At 40.1% G+C, this 13,820-nt stretch overlaps 1 protein-coding gene across 2 annotated transcripts; it reads right to left on the reverse strand.

Annotated features, from left to right (window-relative positions):
* Positions 1 to 174: 174 nt before the first annotated feature.
* On the reverse strand, positions 175 to 13,139 carry LOC113635954 (rab11 family-interacting protein 5). Of its 2 annotated transcripts, XM_027135750.2 has the most exons (6): positions 12,478 to 13,139; positions 9,025 to 9,530; positions 8,157 to 8,721; positions 4,837 to 7,107; positions 3,357 to 3,489; positions 175 to 2,340 (listed from the first exon to the last, which is right to left on the reverse strand). In XM_027135750.2, exons 1-6 carry the CDS (start codon positions 12,849 to 12,851, stop codon positions 2,080 to 2,082), a joined length of 4,110 nt encoding a protein of 1,369 aa, XP_026991551.2. In that variant the 5' UTR covers positions 12,852 to 13,139; the 3' UTR covers positions 175 to 2,079. The 2 variants fall into 2 exon arrangements, with proteins under 2 accessions (XP_026991551.2, XP_026991552.2); XM_027135751.2 differs by lacking the exon at positions 4,837 to 7,107 and having other exon boundaries at positions 12,478 to 13,134.
* Positions 13,140 to 13,820: the final 681 nt, after the last annotated feature.

Consider the following 13,820-nt stretch of genomic DNA (forward strand, 5'->3'; position numbering starts at 1 on the left):
TTCCTTTCCAAACAGTTAGAAAGAAATATATGATTTCTTGATTGTACACAAGCACCCTAAGTGCTTGTGTACAAAAGCAATAAATAGTACTTCTTTATATGCAGTGTTTGATTTGCAATTTGTGGTATATTTTCATCTTTAAAGTATTTTTCCATTCATTAAACAGTGCAATCCCACATTTTAACAACTTTATTTTATTTTTTTAAATGAAACCACATATAATAAATAAGTCTTGGTAAAACACAAATGGGAATGTTTTGGAAAAAGCTATATAACAAAATAATTTGTAGACATGTCAAATCGAGAATGAACTCTCACAGTGCTCATAACATTACCATAACGTTACCTCTTTAACATTCTCTCAATAAACAGAGAAAAGCAACTGAAAACATTTACTGATAAACTTAGTATAAAACTATTTACTCAACAAATCTTCCCACAACAGTAAAACATCAGCCTTCAATACAGGTAAACTGACTGCATCTGCAAACATGTCTTGACAAAAGCTTTGGGGAAATGTAAATGAACATTAAGACATCTAACAGATATTGATGCAGTGTTGCTGTATATAAAATGAAAATAAAATGTGTTTGTGTCAAAATAATATTCAGTGAATGTCTGAGATACTTAAGGAGTCTTTAAAAAAAAGCCGTCACCATTACATTCTTTAAGAATCTGAAATTAAACTCCCGTGGTTACTTAATGGTTAATTTACTTTACATGTTTGCAAATCTAGCTACTTTTACAGCAAGCAGCTATGGGGATATATAACAACTGTGTGATGCCTAGCCGATATTATTGCACAGCTTACATATTATTGCACAGCTTACATGAAGGATACGCTTTTCTGTTTTAAGTGCACGATTGCGACGATAAACATGCTTTCATTCGTTCAAGATATTATGGAAGAAGCTGGAATTAGGCAGCAAGTCACTACATAATACTGTGTATTATGTAGCAATATTTACAGAATATTTCCAAAATGTGTTGGATGGTCAGAAAAGAATTCACATTTGTATATTTAACCTTCTGTAATTGGATGACCAACCTGAGAATATCTCATTAATTTCAATACTTGGAAGCACATAAATGAACGATTCACTAAAAAAAATCCTGGATAGTTCAAAATCCATTCAAGCAGGAAGATATCAGAATTAACAAAACACATGTCTGCTTTTCATGTCAGTCATAGCATGCAAGGACACTGGATACACAAGGAAAGATTGGTAAGGATCTGAAATTCATAAAAGCTTAAGGATCACAAAGATAAATCACAGAAATTCACTATATGGATAAGTATTTGTGGACACCTGACCATTACTCCTATACGTGGACCTTCCCCAAACTGTTGCCACAAAATGTTGGAAGCACACAGCTGTTGTAGATTGTCTATGCTGTAGCTTTATTATTTCTCTTCATATCTGTACTGTCACCCTCACAAACACTCTTGTGTCTGAATAGGCAAATCCATTCATTAAAATCTAGTGAAAAACCTTCAAAGAAAAGTGGAGGTTTTATAACAGGGTTGAGGGAGGTTTTTTAACATGTTGAAAAAGCACAAATGCATGTAATTGTTAGGTGTCCATTAACGTTTGGCCATATAGTGTACATGTCTGCCCTTAATGTTTTGTTCAGTTAAGCCTTTATAACCAGTTAGAAACAAATAAATGATCCTTGAGTGCTTGAGTACAAGAGCAATAAATAGTACTTCTCTATAGGCAGTGTTTATTTGCAATTTGTGGTAAATTTTCCTGACAATTTTTTTGTTTTGACGAAAGAATCTTAGACGTCATGAATACATGTTATTCAAATTGAAACTAGTTGAATTTTGGACATATATTTTCACTACACTTCTCAATGTTTTTAAATCAATGAGATCCTCAATGCACCAAAACCTACAGTGGCAACATTCTGGTAAATGAAATAAAAACCCACTGGTTGAATAATGGCCCTGTATTGTCCAAAATGCTGTTTGCAAAGCTTGACTGTATCTTGTTGGACAGGAGAATACTGTGACTGCTTTGAGGATTGCAGATGTGTCCAAAATGTCAGCTGTAGTTCACACAGGTGAAGCTCACACTATTTTGGCCGGGCACGAATTTGCAGCAAGGTGGGTGTTTGCTCCATGATCTGCACCAGCAGCTTATCAATGTAGTCCTCCAGATCCCGCACCTGGACTTTTAGCTTCTTCACCTCAGCCTCACGCTTCTCTAACAGTGTAGCCTGGAGCTCTGACTCTGCCCTCTGTCTTTCTGCATCCATCTCCTGTTGCAGCAGTAGAGCAATCAGCTCCATGTTACTCAGAGTCTGGTAGTGAGTGTGGGCCTCTGTCATCCACACCTGCTCCAGACAAAGAAATAAACAAATATTCACAAAGAGGACAGCCATGTTTCAGACAAAACAAGGACTTATTGTAGCATGAGTACTGGTACTGTTATAAGTCTGTCTGGCTAGTGCCTATAAAAACTCACCAAAATATACTTTCTACCCATGTGTTCTGTTTGCTACTTGATAATGGATGTAATGTTCACAGGTCACATTGACTTTTGGCAGCAGAAATGGAAAATAATATTTGAAATAACAAACCTTGAATTTGTCTACGTTTTCAGAAAACAGGATGACATACAAAACCATTTCTCATGCCTGGGGATCCTCCTGAGTGAGTAGGAGTTATACGTGAATACAAATAGTATGCTATAGAGTGTCAGCTATCTATTTTATTTAGTACACACACCCTCCTGTTGCTTGGAGTAAAACTGGTCATGCAGTAGGGATTTTGTTCTCTCACTCCCCTGTCAATCAGATTGACACTAACCAGTTGGTGTCTCTGAGCTCATGTAAGAGAAAGATACACTGCTCTGAGACCTATAATGCAACAGCAGTTCAAAATAGGCTGAGTCTGGGTGGCAAAATTTGTACTTCTATATGTACAATATAAAGCAATCAATGCACAGAAATGGTAACTTCATTTTGACCTCAACAAAAGGCTTAATTATCTGTGAGTCTCTGTGGCTTCACTTTCATACAGATTTCACAGTGTCTGAAGTAAAGGTGGATTATAAACATGGTTTCTCATATTTAGAATAGTTTTTACATTTATCCATAGATTAAATTACAAATTTAATGCTGGTTAATATAAAAAATTATACAATATTAGCATGTAATCTAAAACCTTGATATAGAAAGATAAATATGGTCAGCTTCTCTAAAAGCTTCTGGTCAGCATCTGAGATTCCTGTACAAAGTTGCCAGCAGGAACTGTCTGTACTTTTATATCTTGATTTTTTCTATTCTTATGTTACTAATGTTACGAGATAGTCCCTGGGGTATGAGGCTTTTTTAAATGCTTGCTCTACCGGTGGTTTCTCCGGCTCAGCCATGTTCTGCTGTGTGGCGCGCCCAGGGTGGATAGACGAACGCAGTTTCTCCAGCACTGATTTCTTCTCTCCCGGCACTGCTGTGCTGGTCAGAGGCTTCACTGGATGAGGGCTGGGCAAACAGCAATAATAAGAAAAAATCAAACACCATAACACCTGTATAGTTTTAGTATTAGTTTAAACAAGCTTTGCAAAATATCAGCAGTAACAGTGAGTGGATTTATGTTAGATTTCAGTCGTAACATGCTGAGAGAGAAAAAGAGAATAAAAAAAAGTGTCAGAGAGAGATTTTAGGAAAGCTTCAATGATATCGCCTAATAACGTAAGAGAACAATTTCTGTAAAATACCCATGCATCTTAATTCATTGTGCATATTCTGATCAATCTCAGACTTTCACAACAAATCTTCAAGATAAATAAGGCATCCTCATGACTTTTCATATACATGAAAATTTTGGAGGCAGCATTTAACATGGACTATTAGAATTGGTGCTTACTCTGTCGAAAAACTCTAATAGATTGGAAACGACATTTACCAGCCTAACATATTGCCATACATTGTGTTGTAAAATACGATTGTGATTTACTGACACTAGATTAGCCTGAACAAAGGAATTAAACTGTCCTAAAGCACACTTCTATCATGACTGATACATTTCATATAACTCCGCAACAAAAGCTTGTGAAAGCAGGCTCTATTACTGTGAAGATATCCATACTGTACATCACAATATCAGGTGTCTGCCTACACAGAGGTCTGATATTCCTAATCTAGTATAAAACTGACAATAGTCTAAAACATCCATAAACAAAATATAGTTAGCCAATATTACATAATGGACTCAGTTATATATTTTTAAAGCATGTCATAATCACAATATAAAGCAGTATTTTGGTCATATTGTGCAGCTTAAGTGGAAAGGATTTAAATGGCTGTCACCATGTTTGATTGGAATCCTGTTAACATGCAAGTTGACTGTTCCACATTTGGAATCCCTACTTTCACAGCACTTTAGCCATTTAAACACTCTAATGGTGAAAAGCACCAAGAAAATGTCAGCATTTCAGTTAACAGCTCATGCTCAACTCAAAGTCTCAAATTTAACTCACGCTTAAATCACCTCTAAATCCTTTATGCTGCCGTGAACCAGATGCACGAATAATAAGAAGCAAAAACAAAAAGCGAGAAACAAAGCAAACCAAAAGAAAAGACCAGCAAAGTAAAGAATCGCATGAGCAAAGTTGAACATAGCATTGTAACAGGAGATGGACAAAGAATAGAAAATAGGAAAGACCAAATTAGAAAGAGATGTCAAAGAATCAGAAGCTAACTGCTGCCTGGTGTATACACATAAAAAAATGTATGTAATCAGGTCCTCTTGCACCTGAGTGTCTGAATGGTGTGTGTGTCTCAGGTGAGGGAGGAGGAGAGAAGTGAATACACTCTCTGAGGTCTCACCTGCTCTCCTCAGCGGGAGGGCGACTGCTAGCTGGCTCTGCCTCCTCTGGGGAAAGTGTGTGCTTTGCAGTAGCCTGTAGCTGAGGTGTGGAGGTGGTGTTCGAGGCCTCGGTCAGAGTGCTTCCCAAAACAGGCTTTGTGGTTGGGTAATGCATAAGCGAGGATAGGCTGGGGTCAGAAGTGACATTAGGATGGAAGAAAGAAGGGGATGGACTCTTAGGCACAGATAGTGAAAGTTTGGTTAAACTAATGTTAGAGCTTGCTGTTGGTAGATTTGCGCTCGGGTCAGACTTGGGGGAATTTGTAGTGGAATGTGTTCTAATGCGTGCTGATCTAACTTCAGTTTTGGAAGGGCTTTGTGAGCCTCTCGGTGCTACTCGAGCATGCAAGTCCTCAAAACTGATGGCATCTGTGAGAGTCGAAGGTGATTCACTGATTTTGCAGTTCTCTGAAACAGTAACTTTCAAGCTATTCGCTTCTGGCATGACTTCATCTTTTTTTGTCTTAATCTTGTCATAAATCAAACAGCATCCAACTTCATGTGGTGTATTGAAGCCTGCATTGTCTTCTGTTGCCTCAGGTTTAAACTGTGCCATCATATTTCCGTCATTCCTGTCTCGCTGGGGAATTATTTTTGGACTTACAGAGCTATCTTTGTAATTGGAATCCTCAGATTCAAACCTTACTGTAATATTTGAATGTGGCTGGATGCTGTGATGTTCTAAGTTGTCACAGGGTTTCTCATAATGGTTATTGTCGGACAATGCACTTGCAACAACAACAGTATCTGGAGTTTCTAGCTCTGCCATTCGGTTTAATAAATCTTGAGGAGGCACAGAGGAGAACCCACATACTGGCAAAATCGAAGATGGATCAAAATCTGCAGCAACTGGGCACTGGGTTGATGCCTTGTTACTGCCTTTGTTTATCATTCCAAACGTAGTCTGGTTCAAATCTGAATGAGAGCTGTCACAGTCAATAAAAGCAAACTGAGAAGTGTCATTTGTATTATTGTTATTGGAATCTTCATTAGTGATGTCTTCAGTAGTGATGATGCTTTTAATCTGTTGATCAGTAATGGGCTTTGGTGCGGAGGAGGATTCAGGATTTATCTGGACCTGAAAGTCACTGCACATTGATTCACTCACAGTTGTATCACAGTCTGAGAGGCAAAATGGAGTACTGGGCACAGTGTGATCACTTGCAGAATTCTGGGAGTTTTGTTGTGTGTGTTCATACCCAATTTGTGAATTCTTTAGTGCAAAATTTAGGCCTCTCTCAGTGAAAAATTTCTCTTGTCCATTTTCTAAAGTGTTCAGATTTTCATCTCTGGTCATTTGTACAGTATGTGAAGTTGGATAAATGTTCACATTCTGCTCCAGAGTAGCACAGTGCAAATCTTTACCTAAATGGGAAACTTTGTTGTTTGCATCTCTATACCTCTCTCGATGTCGTATTGAAGCTAAATCTGTTTGGAAAAGCACACAAGCTTCTTTTTGGACTGCAAGCTCCTGTGCCCGGTCTAGCCAGCTGTCTGAGCACCTCTCTTGAAAGGGCACTGGGGTCCTCATTGGCCTTCGTGATGCTAAAACAGGTAGATTATAGTCCTTGGAGGTTCTTTCATCACCTATATTCCGCATTTTTGGTTCAGTACTACAGTATTCAACTGGATAAGTGTTGGAAGGTGAAGAAGAGATTGTGGCTGAGAGCGGTCGAGTGGGAGTTCCAACTGGCGATTTAAGACGGCTAGTGGCCAAAGCTTCAAATTCATCCCATTCACCCATACTCTCAGACAAAGGATGGCTTGCTTGCATTGCATTATTAGAGTTCACAGTGGTAGTCTCTGGTGTTAAGGCAGGGAGGGACCTCTGCTTAGCTACACTCCGTGGCCTCTCTCTCTTTATAGAAAACATTTTGTTTGGTGTGATATCACGAACAGTACTTGGAAGCCCAATCCTCCCAGGAAATGCTGGGTAATGGTTGAATGGAGAGTTATGGCAATCGGAAATCGCAGGAGGAGATTTCAAAGCTTCTTCTGCTATGAGCTCCTCAAAAAAGGGGTTCCTTTGGAGTCGTGTTAGGAAAGGATTGGTAGGGGAGATGGAGGCTGGTGGAGGTGAGGGATGGGAGAATGGATTAGAGTCTGAACCAACAGGAAATGATGTAGTAGCAGAAACTAGGGGAAGAGAGCGTGGTGATTGAGTGGAGTGGCAGGGAGAGAGGGAAGCGGATGTTTCTGGGCTGCTTTCTACTTTAGGAGGAACTCCCAGCCTGTGGAGGGAAGGCACAAGTAGTCCTCTTAGTCAAATCAATGTGTATTAGGGCCATAACTGTTGCTAAAGGGATTTAAAAAAATTCTTTGTTAGATACAAAAAAACCTCTTGACATAAGTGAAACATATGTTAAAGGCTAAAGTGTTTGACTGGTTCATGGAGTTACTACTTATTTTTTGGTCTATTGAGGCATGGCATGATTTAGACTTGACATGATTTTCTTTTAACAAATGAGTTAGTACTCTAAAGAAATCTGAATTATTCAGCATTAAAATGTCCATTCCTGTTACATTCAGAATGTACATAACTGATCGTTCATATTCTATATTCATATTTTATATATTTTATTCATTCTATATTCATATTTTATACTCATCCTGTCTATATTGTATCTCATCGTTTGCATTGTTTGAGAGTCACAAACTGCTGGAACCAAATTCCTTGTGTGTGTCAAGACACTTGGCCAATAAATCTGATTCTGATTCAGAAAATGCTGAGAAAATAGTGGAAAAACCTGACACCCTAAAATATTGATACCACTATTTGCTGCAAGTGAAATGGAAGTGTAATCTATAACAAAACAGTAAAATGTGTCCAGTCTCCATAGAACATGCTATTTCACAGACAAAAAAAGTACTTAGCAACATAAAATCAAAACACATCAAAATTAAACAAGGGTGAAAACGAACCAAGCAATTGATAAACCTTCTAAGCTGTGTTCATGCACAAACATTCCAAATGTATATTAAAATACAAAGCATTGTCCATAATGGATGCTTTCTTCTGCAAAAATACATAACAGAAAATGTTTGCAGGCTTGTAACACTTGATGATTGACACATGGTAAACATGTTTAAAAGATAAAACAGATAACAGTTCCAGTATATTCCACCGAGCCTGAAAAATGCAGACACATTTTTAGACCATTAACTGTAAACATGTATAAATACTCATATTGAACAGAGATTTAGAGACAACATTACAAAGGTCAGGTAGTTTGTATTTTTGGATTCAGTGTAACTTAAGTGCTTAAGCGCAGTCACTCACCTTGGCTTGTTTTGGCTGTCAGCGGAACCGAACCATCCACGTAGACGTCCCTCCTGACCCTGCTCCGGTTTGGCTGGGAGAGAGTCACTCCTCCCACTGGAGAACAAAGTCTTCCTCAGCTTCTTCCCTTTATCTGCAACATCTGAGGTGGAAGAAGCCATCGCCAGAGGGGCAGTGGCATGCACCGGCTTCCCATCTGAGGAGTTGACTCCCATAGCCAGGGCTGAGAAACCCTCAGCATCTCCCTCAAGGTCCTTTTTGCTCTTATCAATGGAGCTGCGCCTCTGGGTGTCTTCACTGCGGCGAGTAAGATTCTGCAATGAGCGTGATAAAGGAGAGCATTTCTCTAGTAGCGTTCTCTTGATTGGCAGACTCCCGGGTCCTTTGGAGTAGATGGGTTCAGAGTAAACATGGCTGCCATTGATGCAGAGGGTGGACTTTGAAAGCACTGTGTTCTGGCCTTTTACACTCTCTACAGCCATATTTTGACGTGCGGCAACTGTGATCTTACTGGCCTCGTCACTGTGTGCACGCTTGTGGGTCATCACTTTAGGAGCCGTAAACACTGTGTGGACAGACCGAGAAAAAACAAGACAGGAAGAATCAACAGAGGGTGAGCTGAAGCAAAACAAGGTACTGACTTCACCAAGCTTAGAAAATATGATTGAAATAAAGCTATAGTCATGGACTAACATTTTTTTTTCTACCTATATAAATTCCAAATCTATACTGTATGTATCTTGCTTTAGTGCTTTAACTTGCTTTAGTGATTGATTGGATTAGACTACTTGGTGCTGCCCCACTGCACCTACAGTAATAAAGCATGCTGCTACCCAAATGAACAGCATATGTTCCCCCGGTCTCCTACCCTTTACTCCACCATCTGAGTCAGTGCGGAAAGGCTCCACCACTCTGCTGCTGTAGACAGGTGTGCTGCATAGCTCTATGGGAACAAAAGGATCCCCTGCTGACGATGCCATACTGCTTTCAGAGGCCAACGAGGAACAGGAGCGTGTGTCTGAGTTCTTTCGCAACTTTCCCTTCAGAAAGAAGCCCTTCACCTTGCCCTTGCCTTCGTCAGTACACTCATCTTGTGCTGGGTTCCCCACCCCACCATCCTCTTGGAACGCCTGGCTTGTTGAGCCTGACAGAGCAGCATAGCGGCCAGGGAGGATAGCTGAGGAAGACTCCACATCTCCTTTTTTCTTGCCTGTGACACGGTCTTTCAGCTTGCCAAAGGCTGAGCGAGGCTTGTCCTGGACGGTCAGATCATACATGCTAGCTGTCATATTATTGCGAGTAAACTGGATGGTAAGCTGCAATTCTCCTCGCTCCTTCTCCTTCCTTCCAGATTTAGAGTGCAACTTTAGCCACCTATACCACAGACACAGAACACACACACACACTTCAGGACACAATCTGCATGTACAGTATTCACATATCTTTACTTTTGTATTATTTTGTTGTTAAAGACCTGGATGAAATTATTGTTTTCCATACAGAAAATAAACGTATGTCTGTACTGAATTTCACATGTCTACATGGGTTTCCTCCATGTTCACTTGTTCTATTCTAACTGTAGTTGGATTTGCTATGATAATTGATGCCTAGGTGTGAATGAGTGTACTAGACTGGAGCTCCATCTAGGGTGTATTACAGCATTGCATGCTGAGATGAATAAAACATGCTGTATTAACAAAAAAGAGCATAAAATACTTTCACCTTTAAAAATAAAGTCCCAATTTTCCCATCATTTACCCAAAAGGTCAGGCCAGAACTTTGTTGAAGAAATTTATTGAAGAATGGTGTCTGTGATTACAGCCTCACATCATCCTGTGTGATACTCCTGTGCAAGTTTGTTCTAACCGGATTTGGAGATCATCCTCTCTGAAAAGGATCAAACTAACCAGAACCGGATGAGATCATTGCTGTTATTTTCAGTAATCTCCAGAGGTGTCCAAGTGGGTTTAAGTCTGGTCTCTGACATGGTATAAGGCTGCTGCCACTGTGCTTCACTGTATGCAGGAGATTTGCACAGAGCCTGGCTTCTTTAAGTTGCATTGCTTGGTGTTCATAACAAAGAGTTCAATCTTATTTCATAGAATCTTGTTTCTCATAACCTGAGAGTTAAATACCTACTTTACGTTGGTATTTAGTAAAATCCCAGCAAGATGTCAGGCTTCTGTCTGGCCTTTACAATTAATGGCTAATTGGTTGTACTGCAGAGATGACTATCATTCTGATAAGTTCTTCCTTCACCACAAAGGACCTCTGAGTCATAGTGACCTCAATGGTTTTTGGTTACTTCCCTGACTTCCTGTTTTCTTGGCTGAAGTCATAAAAAAAAGTACAAGCTTTCTAGATCTTTTAGATTAGTACACAGTAAATACTTCTTAGTATATACACAACTGAAAACACAGCTTATGATAACAACCATGATAACATTTTTAAAAACCTTTTTAAAGAGAAGTCAACAGAGCTGTTTTACATTTGTATGATATCTCGATGCCTCATCACAGTGTAAAATATGAACTGTAGAATTGCTGAAACTTTTTACATCTCAGTGGTGAAACCTGCTGGCCAGTGTGTTAGACTCTGCCCTACTACCTAGGAGATAACATATAGTGCCAAGTAAAATACCGGCCTAAAGTTAAAAAAAGCAGAAAAACTCTTATAGGAGCCAAGCATAAATCATAGCTCTGCCCAGAAAGAGGTGAAATGCCTCTGACACATTGGGTTTATACACCAATGTGCCTTTGTTTTAAACAGGAGCAGTGTTCCAAGTATTTCCTCCACTTCCAGTCTCACACAGAGCTCCTCAAAGGAGCACAAATCAGACACGTGCGGAGGCCAACAAAAATGACGAGAAAGAGAGTGAGTTAGAGAAAGAGAAACAGAGGGGTGGGTACTTCTCTAAACAAAATTAAAGCCAGATGTTTGCTTTGTTTCTGCACTCTTACACCACTGTCTGCTGACAGGATACTGTGGGAAGAGTTGGATCTTCCCCTTGTGTCCCTGCACGTGACTCTGACAAGTCAAAAACAATGCAGGCTCTGACAGCCAGAGGAACCAACACTCTGTGTTCTGGACTTTTCCTTGTAAACACAGCAGATGCTTTCACAATAGCTAAAGGGGTACAAGATGAATATAACAGAAAGAAATATATCATAACTTTGAAGAGGTCAGACAGGCAAATGTGGACAACTACCTGTACTGTAACTAATAATGTTATGTATGTGCAAAAACTGTAATAAAAATTTTTTAATTCTTACTTTCATTCATTATTCATTCATGTTCAGTTACCGGTTATGCTGGTCAGCGTGGAAGTGTATTTAGCTTTAGCTAAGAGGCCTCAGTGCCATAGACTTCCTTGTCTTTACAAAAATAAAGCTCAGTCATCCTGACTGAGAAGAGAAAGACTATGCTGAAAATATGGCAATATCAGGATGCCTGCTAGAACTGCATTCAAATGTACTGATTTAGTACTGATGTACTGATGTAATGATTTAAGATACCAGATTCAGGGTATTTTGTGCTGCTATGCATGGGAACATGCAGGTGCATGTTTAGTAATTTCTTGATGCTGTAATGTTCCCAGAACACACTGGCACAGCCCCTGCTGAGGCCGGCACTGCGCCAGCACACAGATGTCTGACATTCATTCGGTTTTGTCTGAACTGTACTTCTACTCTGCCCATTCCACACCTTATCTGTCTGTGAAAATCATCTTATTGACAGTTCTTACAGTTTTTTCACTCTCCTTTCCTCATAACTGTCTAGCTGTAGCATAGCATTCAGTCAAGTGCCAAAACAAAGCTATAAAATGTTTTACATATGTAAGCTCATCTTCTTGCTTTAGTACTTTAGTAATGAGTAATGGAAAGAAATAGCAATTCAGAATTTACAGGATGGATATGTACAGAATCATTGCAGTGTTTCCTGAAACATGGCTCTTCATCTGCTAGAAACTATTATTTAAATGTGATTTGCGGGTAGAGTTTGGGGTGATAAGTTTTATTTGTGAAGTGGCAGCTGTACCACCCATGTGTAAATATGCAGAGAGCAAATGCTGCAACATAAACAGTGTCTGTGACTGTGGTCTTTACTGCAATTGTCATGTGGGAATCATTTATGAGTGAGTATACAATTGGAGCAAGCTTTCATTTCAGAAATCTGCACCTGATTCATACATGCATGTTTTTCTTAGGTCTAAATATATGCTGACTCTTTAAAATCTAAAACATTAGGTGCCTTAGTAAAGGCGTGAGGTGAGGTCTGTCGAGGTATTTGGGAAGCGTTTGTGAGTTATTGCGCAACTTACTCGTTCCTAGGACACGTCCCACTCTGAAACAGCTTGTCCAGAGGCACCACGGCCTCGCCGAGAAACACGTCAAGTCCTATGAGCACTCTGAGCATGACGGTGAGGATCAGATCCCCGCTGCCGTGGGGATGCGCCCCCGCGTACTCCAGCAGGCCGGGCTGCAGCTCCAGTGAACACTCCTCATTCCACTCGGGCTCGGTCGATTTCTCTGCCAGTCCCGTGGTGTACTTTAGCTTCCCCAACTGCATAACGGTGTACAAATAGCGGCTGCCCTGCTTGCCCTTGGTCCGCAGCGCCCTGGCCCGAATGACCGTCACGTTGACGTGGGTTGGGACCCATCTCTGATCCTCATCGTCCAGGCTGATCAGAGGCATGGCCCAAAAACTAGAGGATGTCCTTTAACCGCTAATACAATTTCCCGCAGTTATACGTGTCTGCAAAAGCTCTGCATTATCTTTCTTCAGCCAGAGACAACAGCAGACAAGCGCGTCAAGTTAAACCAGCAAGAACGATTCCATGTTCACAAGAACACCAAAAAAACTTAACGCTGCTTTCTGCATCATCCGAAAATCGCTGTGTTATGACAGGAGCTCGATACGACCCGCCCTCACACACACACACACACACACACACACACACACACACACACACACACACACACACACACACACACAATCTCTCTCTCTCTCTCTCTCTCTCTCTCTCTCTCACACACACACACACACACACACACACACACACACACACACACACACACACACACACACACACACACACACACACAAAGGCCTACCAAAGCAGTACTCTGTAGATTTAAAGAGAAAGGCGGCAGATTTTTTTGTAGGATTCCATCTAGTATATCGTCAGTAAATTTGGTCTAATCTAAACCACACACACACACACACACACACACACACACACACACACACACACACACACACACAATACACTGGACGGATGAACATTTATTCATTTATTTGTTTGTTTGTTTATTATATTGTATTATCTTATCTTATATTATTTATTTATATATGAAACAAAAGGTTCTTCTTTAGTCAGATTAAGCTACATTTTCCAAACACAGGCTGCTCTACACCCTACGGTAATAAACCTGATTCTGATTCTGAAATTCCTGAACAGCTGAGTTATAACAATAACACGTTGATTAGGCTACAGAACACACCCTAAATTTACAGCCCTATGACAAACTGCGTAGGGATTCAGGTGATTGCGCAGTGGCTCTAAAACACAGCAATCGATCTTATTTCTCCCAGAACAAAAGCAAAATTTCCTCTGATATGTAGTATGTAGTTAATATTTGGATCATTAATGTGCCTTGTGCT

This window comes from Tachysurus fulvidraco, chromosome 17, assembly GCF_022655615.1.
Source record: "Tachysurus fulvidraco isolate hzauxx_2018 chromosome 17, HZAU_PFXX_2.0, whole genome shotgun sequence".
NCBI classification, from domain to species: Eukaryota; Metazoa; Chordata; class Actinopteri; order Siluriformes; family Bagridae; genus Tachysurus; species Tachysurus fulvidraco.

Coding starts and splice junctions, on each gene's coding strand:
- LOC113635954 (XM_027135750.2), bottom strand. CDS start 12,851: ATGCCTCTGATCAGCCTGGACGATGAGGATCAGAGATGGGTCCCAACC. Junction 9,531..12,477: donor GGGACGTGTCCTAGGAACGA/GTAAGTTGCGCA, acceptor TCTGTGGTATAG/GTGGCTAAAGTTGCACTCTA. Junction 8,722..9,024: donor CTCAGATGGTGGAGTAAAGG/GTAGGAGACCGG, acceptor CTGTCCACACAG/TGTTTACGGCTCCTAAAGTG.